Genomic DNA, 18968 nt, shown 5'->3' with positions numbered 1-18968 from the left:
TTTTCTTTTCCGAACATTGTATTTCCCACCTAGATTTCGTCGTCTTTTTTATATGAGCTCCTCAGATCGAGCTTCTTTCTATTTTGCATTATTTTATATTCTGCTACCACCCTTTTCTTGTCTACCTCTCTCTTTTAATCTCTTGCCAGATTAAATTTTTTCCAGGCCCTTCTCAAATTCTCAAAATTCCTTGACTTTTTTGAAGTGTCTTCTAGTTGTGCACCATCATTTTAGCAATGTGTTGGCCACACAGGGCTGCAGATAAGGCAGCACCGTTTATTTATATAAAACAAATATTACATTAAAAGTTGTTCCTCTTGTCATCTGTTATATATTATTTCTGGAAATGCTTAAAACAACAATATTGCTCAGACAAGCTGTTTAAAATGTTAATATCTCATTTTTAAAACTGGGCTACTCTGAAAAAACTCAAGCTTTTTTATCAAAATAACACATGTGTTCTTGTTTGGTGTATACACAAGAATAGTTACATTCTTGTGTGTTCAACATAACCGTATATGTTTAGCAAGAACGATTTGGCTTTTGTTAATCTGCATTGCGTAACCATGATTAAAGTAAAAAACTACCTCTCTTTAAGTATTTTTTAATTAAAACATTACTATTCATGTCAGCTTTCATAAAACCATTATACTTTTCATTCATGAGTGTATAACCAGGCACAGACTTCTAAGCAGGGTCATTTTAACATTTCTTCTTCTGGCAGAAATTCTACTGACAATAATGAGAATGCTCAGTACAGTGAACAAATACACATTTTTTCCCTACAAAGCTTTCTGTTTGCAAAAAAAAAACAAACAGAATGAATACAAACATTAAGCCAAGGCAACGTTTTTAAGTGCGGAACTCCACTTGCCACACATGAATAATTCAAATAACGCTGCATAATACCTAGGAGATACTTATTAGCATTTCATTAATAATCAAAAACTAAAGTGACACAATGAGATTAACACATAAAAATAACTCAAACAGATTCCACTTATAATAAGTAAGTGCTGGTCTGAACATAAAGCACATGAAGCATATTGTCCCAACAAGTAAGCTTTCCACAAACTACCCCTTTTTTTTTTTCCTCTTTATTTGAACAACGTGCTGACACTGAACACAAAGACACATCAAAAAACAAAGATCCCATCCACAATCTGGCAAGACGACTAACGAGGAGTGCCATCTGGAAGCAGTTGGGTGTACATTTTTCCAGAGGTTTTATCTTACGTTGGTATTTTGAGGGCCAGATGCTTAGCTAAAGTCAATGGTGCTATGTTGATTTATACTGACTGAAAATCAGCCCTGTCTTTTCTTCTACTTACTCATCTCCCATTAGTGTTTGGTTGCCTTATTTTCACTTTTTCTTGAAAGAGAAAGGAAGAAAAGAGGAGACTGCTTTGATTTGTCTTCTGCTAATCAGTTCAACACCAATGAGGATGGAAGGGAAAGAGAGAAACATCTAGCCTCTATTAACATTTTGATTTGAGGCAGCAGTGCTGTTTTGAAGTGAATGCTCCAATCATCCTCACTTACTGAACTTTGGTTCAGTTTGCAGAGTGGTTTTGGTGAACGAGGATTTAGTTTCATTTGGAGGAAACTACACTGGAGGCTCCGATGCATGCCAAACGCACTCCAACCTCTAATACAGACATTAAGATCTGCAACAATTACTTAGCCTGCTTCGAACCACATGTGTAGTGGGGACATATACCCAGGGAATTGGACTAATATACTCAGAAGTCACCTATGGGGTAGGTGTATCAGTCTCAGCAGTAACTTCTTTCATCTACTGATCCACTCCTACTGAACCAAATAACTTGACAATGTACAGAGACAATGTCAGAGAGTACCACGGATTAATACTTCCAAATGGGATCTTCAGTGGCTTTCCCAAAATTGTTTCTGAGAAGTCTGGATACTATATCCCTGGTATTGCAAAAGGTTCCCCTGGAACCTTAAAATTCTGGACATAAGCCAGGTTCTACTGTACCAACTTGTGGGAGCACCTCAACTTTTTTTCTGGAATTACAGTCTTGATTCATTCAATGCTATTTAAGGATGCTGCTGCTGAAATTACCTTCCAGTTTCTTTGTGATATGGCTACAATAATTCCTCCATTGGCTTCTTCTCACATCAAATTCAGGCTTTTTTTGAACCACTAAGCACCTCAGTGTTTAGTGTGATGCTATTCAACTTAGTCCTCGCTCTTCCCTTTCTTAGGCATTGCATGGTGCTGTGAAAAGTACACGGTACTACCTGCAGGCAGAGCTGCTCCTCCAGCTGAGATTCTTGAAAAGTTGATTTTCCAGTTCTATATTGAGTTCCTACCTTGTGCCTGAGTTTAATGAGAATCAAACTGCTCATTACATAGCCAATATTCAAATACAAAACTCTTTGGCAGCAGTTATTCTAAGGAGATGCTTTGCAACCACACCAGCAGGAGGTAGTGTTGAGCTTGTTAAAGTTTTTTTATATTCCCAGTTCGCCAAAAAGCAGTCCTTCCCTCCCCCTAAATCTTTTACGAAGAGGTGAATCCCATTCTTAACTACAAAAGAGCAGGAAAGCAATAAGAATCAGGAACAATTTGGACTACCACTACAATAAAAGCGTTGATTTAGTTCGTAACTCTGTAAGTGAAGGAGCGTGGCACAAACATATAGAGCACACAAGACTGTGTAATCTTTCCCCATCCCAGAATATATTCTTTCAGGAAAGCTTGCAAAGCTGCAAACCATGCAACTTCCTAAAAATAGTTTCAAACAGTAACTGGGAGGATTAAAACATGTGTCTCACAGATCTTCAGTTCTGGAATATGAAATTTGGTCAATTAAATCTATGTCAAAAATTGTGAGGAAAAATGCTCCCTGAATCAGGAAACAGAGTTAAAGAACTGTGGTTACTCCCTAGGGAAGAGACTGGGAGCTATGAAAACCAAAATTGTTAGGAAAAGCACTCTAACTGAACGTGAAAATCTTAATCCCTAAACCTTAACTCTTAAGACCTTAGGAATGATTAAATGTAATGAATACGAAGACTATACTCGAGCACACACATGGCACAGTGCAGTAACATGTGAAGATATCTGAGCTAGCTCTAAATGAGCAAGCAGTGCTGCTGTATTAAAGGGGTGTCTGCAAGCCAATATACCATGCTCTTCAATAGGGCTACTCAGTTTAGGCAAAACACCTAGACAGACAATACTGCTTTAAGTCCATAAGCTAGCCTGAATACTTCTACATGGTTCTATTCTGTCCCACGCAGGCATAACCTTAATCGCACATAAGCTTTAAACATGCTTTTAAAATCAGATCAAGTTTTTAGTACTATTGCGTCAACCATTCTTCTGGGAACTAAACATGAAGGGAAACTTCCATGCAGCTACCTCCCCTGTTTTAGGAACACGAGGAAGTCCTGTGCCTTTACACCATCAGGCAGTGAGGTAAAAGTGTGAAAGAAAGCTCAACGAAATCAAAGGAGTTTGAAGCAGGTGTTAAAATCATATATGCAATATATGATTATAGTAACTCTGTACAACATTGTCTCTATCGAGACTTAAATTCAAGTTTATATGCTCTGTGTTGCAAAATCATTAATAATCGAGCAATAGGAAGCAACCTCCCAACTAATCCCACAAGAAAAAAAAAAGGCTCAGGTAAAAAGTAGGGAAGTATGTTTTTTTAAGAAAGGAAGTCACACGGGACTTCCAAAATAAAAACGGCATTAATTTTTTTTACCTGGAATTATACAGGGTTGGAATTATTATTCCTTCAGTGCTGTAAGACACCAAAGGGCACTTTAAAGCTGAGCTGCTGCTTTCTCTAGTAAGAAATTGTACCTCAACTCAAAATTAGTAACAGCCAGGGATAATCCATTTCTGGCCAATTTTTGTTTTAAACCTACTAATTCTTTTCCAGAAAGGGGGAGGGACCTCATATCACCACAGTCTCAATAGTTAGGAGCAAAAGAACTTGGGAAGGTTCTGCAGGAGGTTAAATAGATGAAGTGTTCCCTCCGGCCCAAAAAACCCCTATTCAGTTATTTACCACAAGAGTTGCCCACTCAGATGTCCTACTGCCTGCTTCTGATTTAATACAAGTTCTGTTCAGCTGTCACTCCACCAAAGGAAGATTCAGTTGAACTGGTACAAAAACGGTGCGAGATCGGGCTGACTGCTCTAGACTTAAGAACAAAACTGAGAAGATGATGAGTTTCAATTCATAGAATCACTGAATAATACAGCTCTTCGGCTCTCCCAATTTGAGCCTATTTGACCAACCATGCATTTTTTACATGGCTTGTCCATCAGTTCTCTTTCATCTGAGTATTCTGAGTACTAATGACAAATCTTAATTCTTTGAAAATAAGGACTCTTATTTATTCATAAATACACACTTCTTATTTTATTTCTATTAAAAAAATAATATTTTAAATGAAATCATTATTTTAAAAACTAAGCAGCACCTAAAGAAAGCCGAAAAGTGTTTTAAATGCCCCAAAATGTCAGTAAATTATATTATCACATACTCAGTGATAACATTAACGAAATTGCACTCTTCCACGACACTCAGTATTTGCAAAATAATTTTGCTACTACTGGGTTGTTTGGTTTTTTTTAATTAAAAAGCTTAGAGATAATGGGAGTTTCACTGCTCATCGTAATATTTCCTACGCTATTATTAAAAGGACCAGCAGCTGTCCTATTTAATGAAAATATCTACCAAGTCCTTATCAGTGCCTACATGCTATTTTCATAGAGAAATTTAAATGCCTTTTTCCTCTCATAACTCTAATAGTTTTGGTAAAGTAACTCTTTAAAGGCCTAACAGATTTTCCAACATTGGCAAGTTTTGAAACATTAAATAAAAAATGAGATGTCATTCCTGATGATCAGGCACTGTGTTTAACCAATCTTTTCCAAATCAGATGCAGAATCATCAGCAGAACGCTTTGCAGAAGGGAAATGGATTTATACTGAACTTGAAAAAGGAACCACTTGCTTTCCAGCCACATATACTTCAGAAATATTCCGATCATCACCTGAAATAATACAGTCAAAGAAGAGATTTGGACATAAATCTATGCACCAGTCTACTTACTGAAAATGACGCAATCCTCAGTATCAGTTTTGGAGCAAATCATTTTCAGTGACTGTCTGCTACGAATGAGAAACTTTATTTGGAGAGGAACAGTCGGGGCTACCATAAAGACGAATGGACATTAAAGTACTCATGCTTTTTTGTAGAAATAAACGTGGGTCTGCATTCAGCTTTTGCAATAACGTCATGGATTTTCTGTATATTTAGAAGATTCAAAACATGAAATTATGTCTGTACAGAAAATGCACTGCTGCACAGATCTATCTGAACTAACTCTGGTACCAGTCACTAGTAAAGGTGTGTTAGGACACTGCTTTGCCTGAACTAACTTCGCAAAAAAACAAAAGCCTAAGTAGAGAACCACACAGATACGGCGAGAACCAGCTTCAAAATCCCTGCACAGCACAAGGATGTGCAGCACAATTCTTGGCCAGATAACGTCCTATAAAGAACACCTAATCTCTTAAAGAGTTTTTTTAAGGTGTTTTTGTCTGGGACTAAAAAAGACAGCAGCAACTGGTCTGCAAAAGTTCTGAAAATAAGTCTGACAGTTAAACTTAATACATCTGATCATGTTAAATCGATTATTTTACTAGGTTCCAAAGGACAAAAGTTGTACTACTTAATTCTTACTCAATACTTATAAGTAAATACAAAGTAATCTCCATACCAACTTAGAAGACTTTTACATATGAAATAAAAAGATAACTTTGTGTGTGGTGGAGGATCAAAACTTACCTAGATACAGGAACTTCTGGAGGGTATCCTGAAAAAAAAGGGAGAAAATCAGATTCAGAAAGTAGTATCTGCTACCCCAAATCACTTATTTGAAGTGTGAAATAGTTGGCAAAAATAATTTTCCTATATAGGATTAATAACTGTAAAATCAAAAGTTAATTTGCATGTTTTCTAATAATTAATTTTCAGTAAGGAGGCTGTATGTCTCAGGATACTGCACACCTTTGACAGCAGTTAAACAAATAGATGCCTACAACATAACACTTCTCCCTCCTCATGTTCAGAGGTCTCAAATTCATTCATTGCTACTGAAAAATGACACAAAGCTGTAAGCATTTTTATACTCCTACCTACTACTAACCTGGCTAAAAAGGTTTTGACTGACACTGGAAAATATTTCTTTTTCCAGAATGATTCAGTTTAGGAAAAACATTTACAATTCAAAGGGTTTCATCTAAACCCAGATCACTGTGACTGAATCAGGTTAAGGAACAACTACCTGACCAGTTACGCCAGCATTTCTAAGTGAACGATGGCCTTCACAACAGAGGCAGCAACAGGCAGTCTGGCTGCATCAGTAAATTCAGATAACTGTCCTTCTACTCTTTTTAATCATAGAAAGGTTTTGTTTGAGAAGGTGTCCCCACTGCATAATAGCAATAGTGCTTATTTAGTCATAGGAAACCTATGCTTTTAATCTAAATTAGCTATCTTGAGTTCTTGTTTCAATGTGAAGTCAAGGCAGCCTGGACTTGGACTGGGAACGGGTTCTTCAGTCTGAATTCAAAACGCTAACCGAAACTAAATTGCTCTCTCTTGACTGCTATTTGTCACTGCAATTAGCCGACTCCAGTTGCCAACGTGAGCTAACAAAACATACATTAAAATGTTATATGCGTTTTTGCTCACGGGGAATAGGACTATCAGTGTGGCTAATAAGATTCTGACAATAGTATTGTACCTCTCGGGCCACAATACAGACAGCAGTAGAGCAATACACCAGCTTCCTGTCACCGAGATAACCCTGAAGAGGCTGCAATAATTCTGGCTGTATCACAGATCTTTACTACATTATTTTCAGTAATTTGTTCCATCATCAACCCTGTTCTGATTACCTCAAAAGTATCAGCAGAGAACAAGTCAAAAGGACTGTCTGAAGCCTTTGCGTTGATTAGCAGTGCATCAAATTCTTTGCCAACTTCAAAGTTTCCAATCACATCTTCTAGTCCTAGAGCTGAAAAACAACATAAGCTCACAAACAGATCTTTCTTCATTACAAGCCTCTTTCCACTCTACAGAAAGATCTGCCAACTTATTTGAGATGTTCGTAAGAAAACTACAAGAGTTTAGATTGTTACAAGGAAAACCCTGAAATAATTATAACAGTGAATATGCTGACTTCTGAGTTCTTAAGTGACTCTTAATAAAAATATGCATCTTCTGGTGAAATGATGAAGGGCATCTGCTAAGGGTAAAAGAAATCTGAATAACAATTCAAACCCAATTTTTAATTTTTGTTCTATGAATGCTCTCCCTTACTTTTGTGTCATGAGCAGATCTGATGCATAAACTATTAACTTTTTAAAACAGAATAGTAATTGCTTCCATTGCAGAAACCGGAAAGTTCTTAAAGGGCCAATGAAATGAAGTCAAAGCAATAGCAGGGTATATAATAATGCTCACTTTGCTAAGGCAGGCTACATTGTTTATGTTTATAAAACAGCTTAAGCAACCTTGACAGTTTGCATAGACCTACTATAATAGTAATATATAACAATAAATAAGGTGTGTTTACTATTATTTGAGAGCATAATTAAGGGTAATCGGTAAGAAAAAGATCAACGTGATGAGATAAAAAATCATCTCAAGATCTAGCTCCTGTATCTAGCTGTAAGGCTTGTCTTAGTAGAAAACTCTATTATTTAGCTTTAGTATTTGTGGCTTCATCACAACCTTTAGATCTCAGGTCCACAAACACTGAAAATCTACAGTTTCATCATAAATAAATGGATGCTTCCAAGTGCTTGGGACAGCTAAAGAGACGCCTTTGCGTCTCCTTTGAAATAACTTAGAATATTTTTATGTTGCACAAAGTATCTGAGCATGAAATCAACATCTCCAACGCTCAGGAATTAAATTAGGTTATCAAAGGGCATAACATCTGCACATAATTTCTTCACTTGTTCCTAGACTGTACCTGTCTGACAAATGAACTTCAGTTTTTAATGAACTTTGTGTGTGACAGGAGCTTCACAATACCATAAAGATATTTAAACTCCTCAGAATGGTGAAATACTGACTCTGACTACTTAGCAGTGTCAACTGAAATGATCTCATATTCTTTTGGGTTGTGAGCAGAATGCAATTTTTAGATTAAACACAAGAGGGTGACAAGCGTATAGGAGTTTCAGAAAGGCAAATTATTCCAACAAAAACTCCGTCACATTTAAATTTCTCAAAACTGTACTTGTCCAGGCTGTTGACAGGGTATACCAGCACCTTACATTCTACTCACTTTCTGAAAGTAATTCAGTAAGGAAAAAATAGTTCAAAATCAATGCAACAAAATAATATATTACTATCATACGATAGTAATAATGTAAACCCCAGAACCCAGATAAAACAAACATGAGAGAATTAGGGAGGGGAAGAAGCCACATACACCAGTTTGGGATTTGAAAAGTTTTCCTTTCTATATCTGAATTTACTTACTTTCACCTTCAGTTAGCACAGTATTTATTCTGGGAAACAGATCTCTGCTTTTCTGTCCTTTGCTCATTTTCCTTCTGTCTTCTCTATTCCCCCATAACACCCTTTAGAAATTCAGCTGCACACCTGAGAAAAGCTACTTGAGGAAATTTTCATTACGTCTTTCAGGTTCACATTAATATTTCTAGTTTCCATTACCAGAAGGTTTTTTTGACAAGAGTAACAAAAAAGTTACCCTGAAAAGCCTTAGGACTAGTGTTTTAGCAGGTAGTGGGTGCATTTCTGCTGACTGAAACAATAAGAAATTTTTACCTGCGTGTGGATTTGCTTTCTGCAAAATCATACAAAGTCTGCTAAAATTTTGCTAATTGTAAAAAAAACCAAGTATTTGTGAATAGTGATCATGACAAAATATGTCAGTGAAGCAGAGTATCCAATACGATGACTATATTCTCCAGATGCAACTGCACCTTAAATAACCATGATGCATACACTGTTTAAACTTCATGCTTTCCTCTCAGGGGTGATTTGCATCATGTTTTGCTTTGCTGGAAAGGCCATGACAAGCTGTCTCACCAACAGCTCAAAAGAAGAAACAAATTAAGCAGCAGATGACAAATATGATGCAAAATTTTACAGCAATTGCACAGCTTTTCTTTAACTGTTGGTTGTTGAGAAAACAAAGCCTTTCCAATTGGTGTGATAAACACAAAGCCACCAGTGACTAAAAGTCTGAGTGTTTTTTCAAAGAAAATGTAGAGCCCTGAAAAATTATTAAGATTCTATTATTAAATTGTCAACTTTAATGCGAATGCACTTCTGAAATCAGTCTGGTATTGTTGAGAGGCTGAAAGAAATCTCTATCCAGCACATGTATTATTAGACTTCATTCTGGCATATGAATCAGCCATCTTTTAAAGACAGGGAGACAATATCAAAAAGATAAAGATAGAGACACAGTATCAAAAAGAGCTGTAGTTCTCTATGCACATTCTAGAGAAATTTCTTCTTACCTTGGCTTCCTCCTAGGGTTGCTAAGCGAAAAGCTTCTTTAAGAGTTAGTCCTGTTTCATTTGCTTTATTAACCTGAAGGGTACAAGATGCTATCATCGTTTTCCTGATAGCATCAAGCATGGAAGCGGAATATCCACCGGCAACATCTAGAAGAGATGAGACTCTTAGAAACAAGCTTTGTGAATAATACTCTGGTTCGAAGTATTATGAGCTTTAGTTAAATGTTACAAAGGAGCAAATGCGGTAAATACAAAAAGTTTTATCGCTAAGCACTGTCTATCAACATACAACTCTTAAGAAAAAAAAAAAAAAAAGGTGCTCTTATATACAAGGCCATGTAAATAGAAAGGAAACACAGTGTAATAGAAACATACAAATTTGCAGTTCAGGCCCTGTTTATTCTCATGACAGGAGCATCACTTTCTTCTCTCATTCCTGTATTTTTTTTTAGCATTTTTTGACCAGTGCTAGGTTTGAAGTAGTGAAAAAAAAGAATCAGGTCCATGGGTTGGAAGCATGCTGACTTTTAAATACAAACATGTGGTACGTTTTTGTCTCTTAAAATTGTTTTTAAAATAAACCAGTTCTACAGCAAACTACAAACCTGTGCCAAGGCCAAGCTTCACATTGTGTTTCAGAACCTTTTGTACGTCTAAGATACCACTGCGCAACCTGGATTGGAACAAGGAAAATATCTTGTATGATACATACAGTGGAAAGTTTATTCCTACACTCCAGTAAGAGTAAGGCTTTAAAGTAGTTTCATGGCAACAGCTCAGTATGCACGTGACAGATTAGGTAACAGTGATGCAGCGTTTGTGTTCATAAACCCAAATTATGTTTTTTAACCACCGAAAGTAAAGTAAATTTCTTAAATAGAAAATTCCCACAGTTTTATAGTTATCTGTTGAAAAACAGGCCTTAATATATTTGGGAAGAAAATCCATACGTGATGTAAAGTATACTCCAGGAGATGGGAGTTTATTTCATGAATCTTTTAAGCTCTGATTAGTCATCTATCTCAAACAAGGTAACGATTATGTTAAAGGCTAAAGCACTGCTAACATTTAGCACACTATCCCAGCTGGCCTCATGTCTGCTTAACAGATTCCTTAAAACAGATCCAGTCACATCATAAGACAACAAGAATTCCCCAAAATATACATCGGCGGCGAGGGGGGAGGAGGGGGGGCGGATGGGAGATGACCAGAATCTGACACTGACAGGAAAGTCATGTGAAACTGAAGTTTAGAGAAAGAAATACTCCTATATGTATTATTATACCCAAAGATCTCTAGTCAGTGTAAAGCATACCATGCAGAAGTGGAACATGAAGAGTCATCCTCGATCCAATATGTCAGGCTACTTCTAGTGGAATGGGCTACCCTATAACTAAGCTTGCAATTGTAGGCTGGACTGAAGGTACTATGTGAACAACAGCTTTATCTAACAGCAAACTATTAATTTTTCTTTTTCTTTTTTCTCCTTTCTTTTTTTTTTCCCCACTTACGAAAAATTAGAACTGGGGCAATGTGAAATTGCAGCTCCACGAAGGTTAAAAAGTTTCAGTTCTTCTTCGGAAAGATAACAGGCATGGGCCATCACTGCCTAAAGAGAAATAGAATCACTGATTTACTCAGCACTGGATTTATTTCAATGCTTGTGAATTTTTGCTGCATTCCTTTAAATAGCCCAAAGGGCACCCGGTCCTATCAAGAGAAATGAATGCAGCAGCAATCTCTTGAAATTAACAGCAAAGAAACTATCATTAACTTCAGTAAGCCTTAAATCAGACCTTAAGACACACATCATTCCCCTTGCATTTTTTCATTTCTTTATATAAAAAGGTAAGATGCTAACTCTTGCCCTGACTGTGTCTGTCACATAAGAGATGCAAGGAACAACAGCAAGAATTCCCCAGTTGCCATAGCACCATAGTAACCTTATGATGTGTATTTTATAGCTGCCATGGAGATTAAGTATTGGGTTTAGGAGTGTATCAGGTATAATGGAAGATGTGTACACCCATAGCTTGTTTTCCATGGCTTCTCCAAAGTTCTGCACTAGGTAGATCTCATCTGGAATATTCTCTGATTAATATAAGTTATTTTGTTATAGAAATGATAACCAACTTTTCCTTCTGGGTTTACATTTGTTGATTTTAAAGATAAGTTCATAAGCAGTCTACACAAAACACAGAAAGATATGATAGTATCATTTAATAGGACATAAGCTCATTATTCCCAGATAAATCTACTTTGAATTATCTAATATGCAAAACACCTACCCAGAGAGAAGGATATGACAGGGAAAGAGCTCTATTAGGCCTTGCAATTTGGTGATATAAACCAGAACTGCACAAGTACTGTTCTCACTTAACATCTCCTGATGGCACTATATCCTTGCCTTCTCTCAAGCTCAAATGCAACTGAAACTCAGTTCAATGAGAGTAGTCACATTTTAAGGTAAGCGCATGCTGTTACATGTTACATATGTTACCTCCTGAATCAGATCTCTGTAGCGCTCTACTTTTTTTTTTTTTTTAAAGGAGAAGTATTTCAGCATTAAAACATATTTCAACATTAAAAACACTTAATTTGACGTCTTAGGTTTTGGGAGGGAAAGGGAGGAGTCCTGCTGTTTTGTTATGCTCGTCTTTAAAACAATGTTTTCTCAAAGAGCAAGGAGCCTTGCATCAGAAAGCACTGGCAACCCTGGCTTTTAGTGACAATTTCCAGTGCTGTGTAAGTGATAAAAAAGTTTGACAGAATTGGGATCTGTGTTTTAGCAGCTCTGGTGTTCTCTCTACTATATTTATGCAACAACTTAGCATGCACAATACCATGCAAGAAAACAAAAGTTAGTATCATATACATACTTAAGTAGTCTGTATTGCCTTCTCAGGTAGAAAAAGACTATACATATGTAATTTACGGGGGTAGATTTTCAAAGGCAGAAATGGGAGTTTAATAGCTAATTCTCACGGAGTTTTCAACTGTCCTTTGTGTCTCTGAAAATTCTCTAAAATTTTAAATCAGTTTAGCTGTTTAAGCACTCTGACTGTAGTTAGGTGCTTATAAAGTCTCTCTTGCATGGGCTCTCTGATATCCAATAAGGTGTAACCTCACACTCCAACCTCTACTTAGAGTGAGCAGGTATTAAGATCTGTCTGCTTTTATCTAGTCAGGGTGAAAACTTTAACGAATTTCAAATTTTCAGGCCACTATGCCTCTATCAATATTTGGTAAAATTAGCTAATGAGATCAGAATGTTTTGGGTAGTAGGAACAGTGAACTGTCCATATGTGAGGCTCACATACAGACTGTAATAGGATAACCTACTTTTCCCTTGGAAACTGCTGAAAAAAATTGGTCCTATCCTAACGTACCTTCAGGCAACATCAATGTGCGGGAACACTGTAACACAACGTTAAATGGGTACTGCTCGAGAGTTACCAGCCGCAACATTAGCAGCCTTACCTAACCTCCTTCTCATCCTACTGCCTCCAGTCCTCTTTGGAGCACCTGGAAATTGGATCAGGGACCATAAAATGTCTTTATTGCTCATCTTTCCTAAAATGCTCAGAGAAAGCACAGGCTCGTCTAAAGTTGCAATATCTTTCCAATACCATGATCAACACATATGTAATGGATAACATAAGTCTAATTTTCTTTTCCCCAGATGTCACTCCGTCTCCTGACCTTGACAAAAGAATATACTTCTCAGGCAACTACAGTTCACCAATATATTCTCTATATAGATAAATCTAAGCTACTCTGTGGAAGGTTCTATGAAACTACCTTGCTGGTAAGCAGCTTGTTTTTATCATACACATCAGTGTAATTCTGATAGGCTGGAAACAGGTTCTCCACAAGTTTGAGTTCTTCTTCATTCTCACTTATGTGACTCTGCAATAGGAACATACACAGTGATGAGTATCCACTTATGTTTAGCTTTAAATAACAATAAACCTGACATGATAACCTTCTGAGCAATCTACTGGTTCTAAACACATAATGACGGCTAAACACTAATCTTTATTAAATCTATAGTTAGATCCAGTCCTTGAATGCTTCCACTTCCATCAGAGATCTGTACAGTCCAAAAGAGTAGCTGTTTTGTTCACTTAAAAATGATATGGGAAGGAATGCTTGGACAGCCCGTCCCAGTACCATGGTGACATAAAGACCCACTTGCTATTTGGCAAATGTTAAAATAAAAAAAACACAGAACTGCAAGATAAAAGAAAGATATCAGCCTACCACAGCGTGCACCCTGGGATCAGGGCAACATAAAGAGTAACTGCTCCACATATCTTCACATAGGCTGAGTAGTTCCTGGTCTCAGCTAAAAATCTGGCTCATCCTGTGCTTGTCACTGGAGTATGTACTTCCTGTATTTTGAAAATGCCCTGCCTCATAAGGACAAATAATCTTAACGTAGGGCAGCTTTAGTATAGTATATACTTACAGCTGTGTAACCAAAAAAGAAAGTTCTCAAAATTTTAACAGATCTGTAAGCTCTTCTTATCCACAGAAACCATATCACATAGTAAACCCTACATCTATGTTAACCATCCTAAATACGACATAAAGGTATCTAATTCTGTTATCTACTGAAATCTGCTTTGTGCAGAAACAGCAGGAGGCAGGGAGATAGAGGTAACAAGCTTGGAATAGGGGAGAGAAACCTTTAGCAACCTAAAGGTTGCTCTAACCTCCAATACTTGCAGTTGGTCTCCTAGTAACCATGTGTTGGGGGTTGTTGAAATGTGGAGCCTTCCAGCTAGGAGCTTTCTCATTCCCTGTGCAGGTCACAGTGATCTGGTAGAGAACCACTAATAATTTCAGAGGAATTTAAAAGATAGAAATTTAAAAGTTAAGAATGCAGTTTAAGTGCTTTGCTGAAATTATGAAAACTGCCTGGTCTGTATGCTTTCTATGCAAAAAGCTCTCTGTATAAGAGAGGTTTCAGAATTTACCTGCACACGGAGATCACAAGCCTGTGCTAAATTGCCAAGTGCACGCAGCAAATCCTCTGTGCAGGAAGGGCCAAAGCGAGGACTTACTATGGGCTGTACCCTTGGATACTGAAAACATTAAAAAGACATGCTTAGTATTGCACATATGTATCAGTAACCATAATAAAGAGCAGAATGAATGACAAGCATTTAGGCAACAATTAGATTTTGTTTGTATGGCTCATTCCTTGTCGCATCCTTTGCTGACATGAATAAATAGTCTGTTCCGTCATCTTCTGACTTTTATTAGAAATTTCATCATAGAAATAGAGAAACAAAGTTTTTTTTTACTAAAATCATTAAAATTGTTTTCAGAAAAGAAGCTTATTAGAACCCTTTTCTTAATTCACTGAGATTTTACCAGACTTCAACAGAAGCACTGAATGCTTTCTCAATTTGCTGATGAAGTCAAGTCATTAAGAGAGATGAGTCAGATGAATGAACAGACTTTTTCCCAAGTCCTGCTTCCATAAGCCTCAAAGAGAGGGTCCACAAGGAGAGGAAATGATGCAAAACTGCATATTCTGTAAAAACAAAAACCTTTTCCTTGCTTGATCTTCTCCACTCAGGACAACAGCAATCTGTCCTTACACTCCATAGACAGGAAGATTAGTGGTAGGACCAGATATGCTATGCAATTAGAAAACAGTGGAAAAGATACCTAGACTAGAATTGCAGCTATTTACTTTACACTTTGCACTTCTGGATTAAAGTTTTCATTAAAAAAAAAATTGCATTACTCTACCCTCACATACAGGCAATACTTCTTGTCATTGTGCATCTCACACCACTAGAAGAAAGTACGCGATAACTTGGTTTGCAATTTCTTATCCCACCTCCCAGATGCAGGATTTTGACAATTACTTCACTAATTACTCCAATTTAGGCACTAGACTTGAGGCTTCTATTCTTGAAAACATTGAGATAAAAATATTAACAAATTAAGCCACAGAAAACAGAAGGCTGATGAGAAAAGAATCCCTGCCTGTAATACACGAGTGTCAACCTGTATCTGCAGAACTTCTTTAGAAGCACACTTGAATGCATGTGCCAATCCAAAATACTAATTTGGTAATGGATTAGCAATTGCGTTGTAAAGATACCTGTTTTTGTCGGTGAGAAGACCTTCTTTTATTAGTCTACTTATATATACCACAAAGTGATGTATTGACTTCCACGTTTCTTTTACAGAAAATTGTCCTTTGTAAGGAAGCTGGGCACTCTGAAGTGAATAAAGAACATTCACAGAACATTTTTCTGCTGTACCATTTCTCAACAACCTGGCTAGCAGAACAGTTTGTGCAGACTGCGAATTTCTGTCAGAAAGGCTTATTTGCATTGATTTGTCACCAAGTCTGTAAAGTTTGTCAGTAGTAATTTAGTAATTCCATATATTCACACTGCATTTTCTGAATACAGAAGCGAATACAAAGGAGAGCTCTACTTACTTTCTTTTCTAGTAGTTCTTTAACAAATCTGAAAAAGGATAGAAAAAAAAACCTGTTATAATTGTCACCTATGTTATAAATTAATAAAAATACACAAAATATTTATTTAGGCATTTTATTAAGCATTTCAGACATATATCAGTCTTATACAGAAAGCTGGGCCAGATTCTCAGACGAAATAAAAAGATGAACTACACTAAAGTTAGGAGGACGGCACCAAATTATGCCAGCTGTGAACTTGACCCTAAATATGCAGAATTTTTTCATTTCTAATAATTAACCTTAGACATGTAGTAATTACTCTCAGTTCTCAGTGGACACCAAATACATTACATTAAATTCACTGAAAACATAACTGTATGCTACAGCAGCAGCATTAGAGGAAAACACTTAAATTTGTCTGTACTTGAATTTAAATCACAGCATTAAGTGTATTCTATCATTTAAAGTCTTGTTTTTGAAAGGTGTTGCAAGATTTCACACTTTCTTTACAGCAGTTGCATATGTTGGTATTTAAACTTATGAGTCTTTATTCCTCCTTTATTTAAAGGATCCTTGATTTTCTAGAAGTGCTTATATTAATGTTGGTGCATAAACTATCTAACTCGTGGAAAATATGATATAGTTTCAAGTACTTTGTTAAATAAAAGGAGCCATCCCAGAGACCCTCTGCAAAAACTCTCAAATAGTCAATATGGGTAATATAAACGAGCAAACAGAACTTTCTCTGACTTTGAAGAGAAGCAACGCACTGAAAACTTGTATATGCCATGTATACAAAGAACTCTCAAAAGCTAGCATGAAAAGGGTTTTGGACAGGAGCTCTGTGAATTTTTTTTATGTCATAGTTTATTTTTAAAAAATGTAATTTTGGTCATAACAAACACTGGATCAAATCTGTGAAATAACTTGGAAAGAAAATAATGCTAGATTCACAATACTGAAGCTGATACCAGATCACCTGCCAGAAACACAGCTCAGTTTCTATCTATGACTGATGGAATTTGAACCCACCATTGCCTAACTTTGAGAGCCAAAAGGCAACGTGAATTAGGTTTCTGTTCATCTGTCTCTCCTCTTAATGATTCACTTGCTACAATAATTAATTCTGTTCACTGGAACAGACACTAGAACATAAGCATTGCTCTCTCAGGTGAAAATCCAGAACTTCAGCGTGGTTATTTTCATTCTTTTTCTCATTCACTAGAAGTGTCAGCACTGTTTTAAAACTGAAGGACCTAGCTCAAAATACTCTACACCCTGCTGATTTGTACATTCCTCTAAAGAGAAGGATGGTCAGGTTCAAACCACTGCTAGCTGTAGGGCAGGAGCAGATTTCAATACGGGTATTCCTCTTTCCTGATGACTGCTCTTACAACCAGGATATCATGTATTTTAGATTTCAACTATCTAACTTTATATTGAACCTCCTCTCAGAAGAAGGGTAGATTCGAATTTTTAATTTTAATTTAGATTAAACATACAAAGTACTTCAAATTGTATATTATCTCCATACATAAGATACAAATATTTCCACAGATTGACTGTGAAGTCAACTGCAATCAATTTTGTGACACTGTGATCACACTTCTTGGGTTCTTTTTAAGCTTGATATCTGAAACACTTAAACCAGGACATAAATATTCCCATGAGCAAATTCACATGTCTGCCTAAGCATTTTCCAAGCATAGACAAGAAAGATGAGGCCTAAGACAGCAGGCCTCTATATCCTAATCTTGGCTTCCCCTCTGACCTAAAATAAATTCACACGGTACATCGTCTCAATTTGATCTTCTTTCATTCACTTAGTTGAAAGTTACAGTAATTTCACCGATGTTACGCTAGAGAACAAAAGCACTGGAGCATGTTTAAAATAGAGTATATGAAAGCTGACTTCTACAACTTGAATAAAGCCTTATTAAACGGGAGAAGAAAATTGCTCAGTGGTTAATGGGGGCAAAGGAGCTGCTTCTCCCCATATCAGGTCACAGACAGACCTCCACACATAGAGCTGTGAAGGGAAAAGAGGAGGCCACACATATTCCCTCTAACGTCTAGAACTGAAGCTTCCCTATTCCTTTCAAAGAGCTAGAGAGAAACTGCATGTACTGTGCCGCAGCTGGTAAGTATGAACTGCCAAAACCATAGGAAACAATGCCATAGGAAGAAAAAGGAAAGTTCCTAATAAATTTAGGCCTGTAAATCCTCATCAGCTTCACACTCACTTTGCAGCTGTATTAAAATGTCTTATTTCTGAAGGCTGTGCTATCAGTTTACTCATCTTACCTTTCTGTCTCTTGGATAGAATCAGCAGTAGTCTCTTTGTACTGTGGAACACTGTCATTCATATCCATACAGACTTTGCCGACAAATGCTCGTTGACCAAATTTATCTATTGAGATGCATAAAAAAATAAAGCTCAGCCTCATTCTCCACAAAAACTCCTGACAAAGCCTACACTGAAATCAAAATAGCAAATTCTACCCCGGACAGCTTCATTTAAGAATGAGCAGAATTTACACTCTTTTCTTCATCTTTAAGTTGGGACCATCCATGAAACTTCTAGAGCCAAAAAGGAAAGATAGGAGCTCTTTAAATAGGAGCTCTCCTCTTCCACATTAGCACCCAACTTTGTAAGTGTTATAATTGAGGATTGACTTACGTTGTTTAACCACAACTAGAATTCATAATGGTATTATAAGAAGGAAACCACTGGGAAGCAGAGGATGAGAAATGTCTCCTGGCAGGGAGAAATATATGCATCAAAGTACAGCAGCTGTAGCAGGTGAGCACCCTGAGCTGAAAAAAGGCATGAAGATCTCAGAATAGACTTTCTCCCTAAGATAGGCAAAAGAGCATTATAACATGTCTCCCACATGAGTTTGGCTGGAGAGAATAATCGGAGCTACTTCTAACCCTTTTCTTGAGATCTAT

The 18968-nt window shown here is 36.9% G+C and overlaps 1 protein-coding gene across 3 annotated transcripts in view; it reads right to left on the bottom strand.

The window, feature by feature from the left end:
- Positions 1 to 697: 697 nt before the first annotated feature.
- Positions 698 to 18968, bottom strand: part of GDA (guanine deaminase) — a 30577-nt gene continuing 12306 nt past the window's right edge. Inside the window, exons 5-14 of one of the 3 annotated variants that reach the window (XM_068927114.1) lie at positions 18321 to 18426; positions 16035 to 16062; positions 14548 to 14655; positions 13367 to 13474; positions 11077 to 11174; positions 10171 to 10238; positions 9566 to 9712; positions 6959 to 7077; positions 5844 to 5871; positions 698 to 5046 (exon numbers count right to left, since the gene is read on the bottom strand). In XM_068927114.1, coding sequence (XP_068783215.1) covers positions 4976 to 5046; positions 5844 to 5871; positions 6959 to 7077; positions 9566 to 9712; positions 10171 to 10238; positions 11077 to 11174; positions 13367 to 13474; positions 14548 to 14655; positions 16035 to 16062; positions 18321 to 18426 — 881 coding nt within the window. In that variant the 3' untranslated portion in view covers positions 698 to 4975. Of the gene's footprint in view, positions 5047 to 5201; positions 5301 to 5843; positions 5872 to 6958; positions 7078 to 9565; positions 9713 to 10170; positions 10239 to 11076; positions 11175 to 13366; positions 13475 to 14547; positions 14656 to 16034; positions 16063 to 18320; positions 18427 to 18968 lie in introns of those variants that run through there. The other 2 variants (XM_068927115.1, XM_068927116.1) reach the window with 2 other exon arrangements.

Source organism: Struthio camelus, chromosome Z, assembly GCF_040807025.1.
Source record: "Struthio camelus isolate bStrCam1 chromosome Z, bStrCam1.hap1, whole genome shotgun sequence".
In the NCBI taxonomy this organism is placed as follows: domain Eukaryota; kingdom Metazoa; phylum Chordata; class Aves; order Struthioniformes; family Struthionidae; genus Struthio; species Struthio camelus.
The sequence above is the reverse complement of the archived record's forward strand: the minus strand, read 5'-3'. Positions and strand labels throughout refer to the sequence as shown.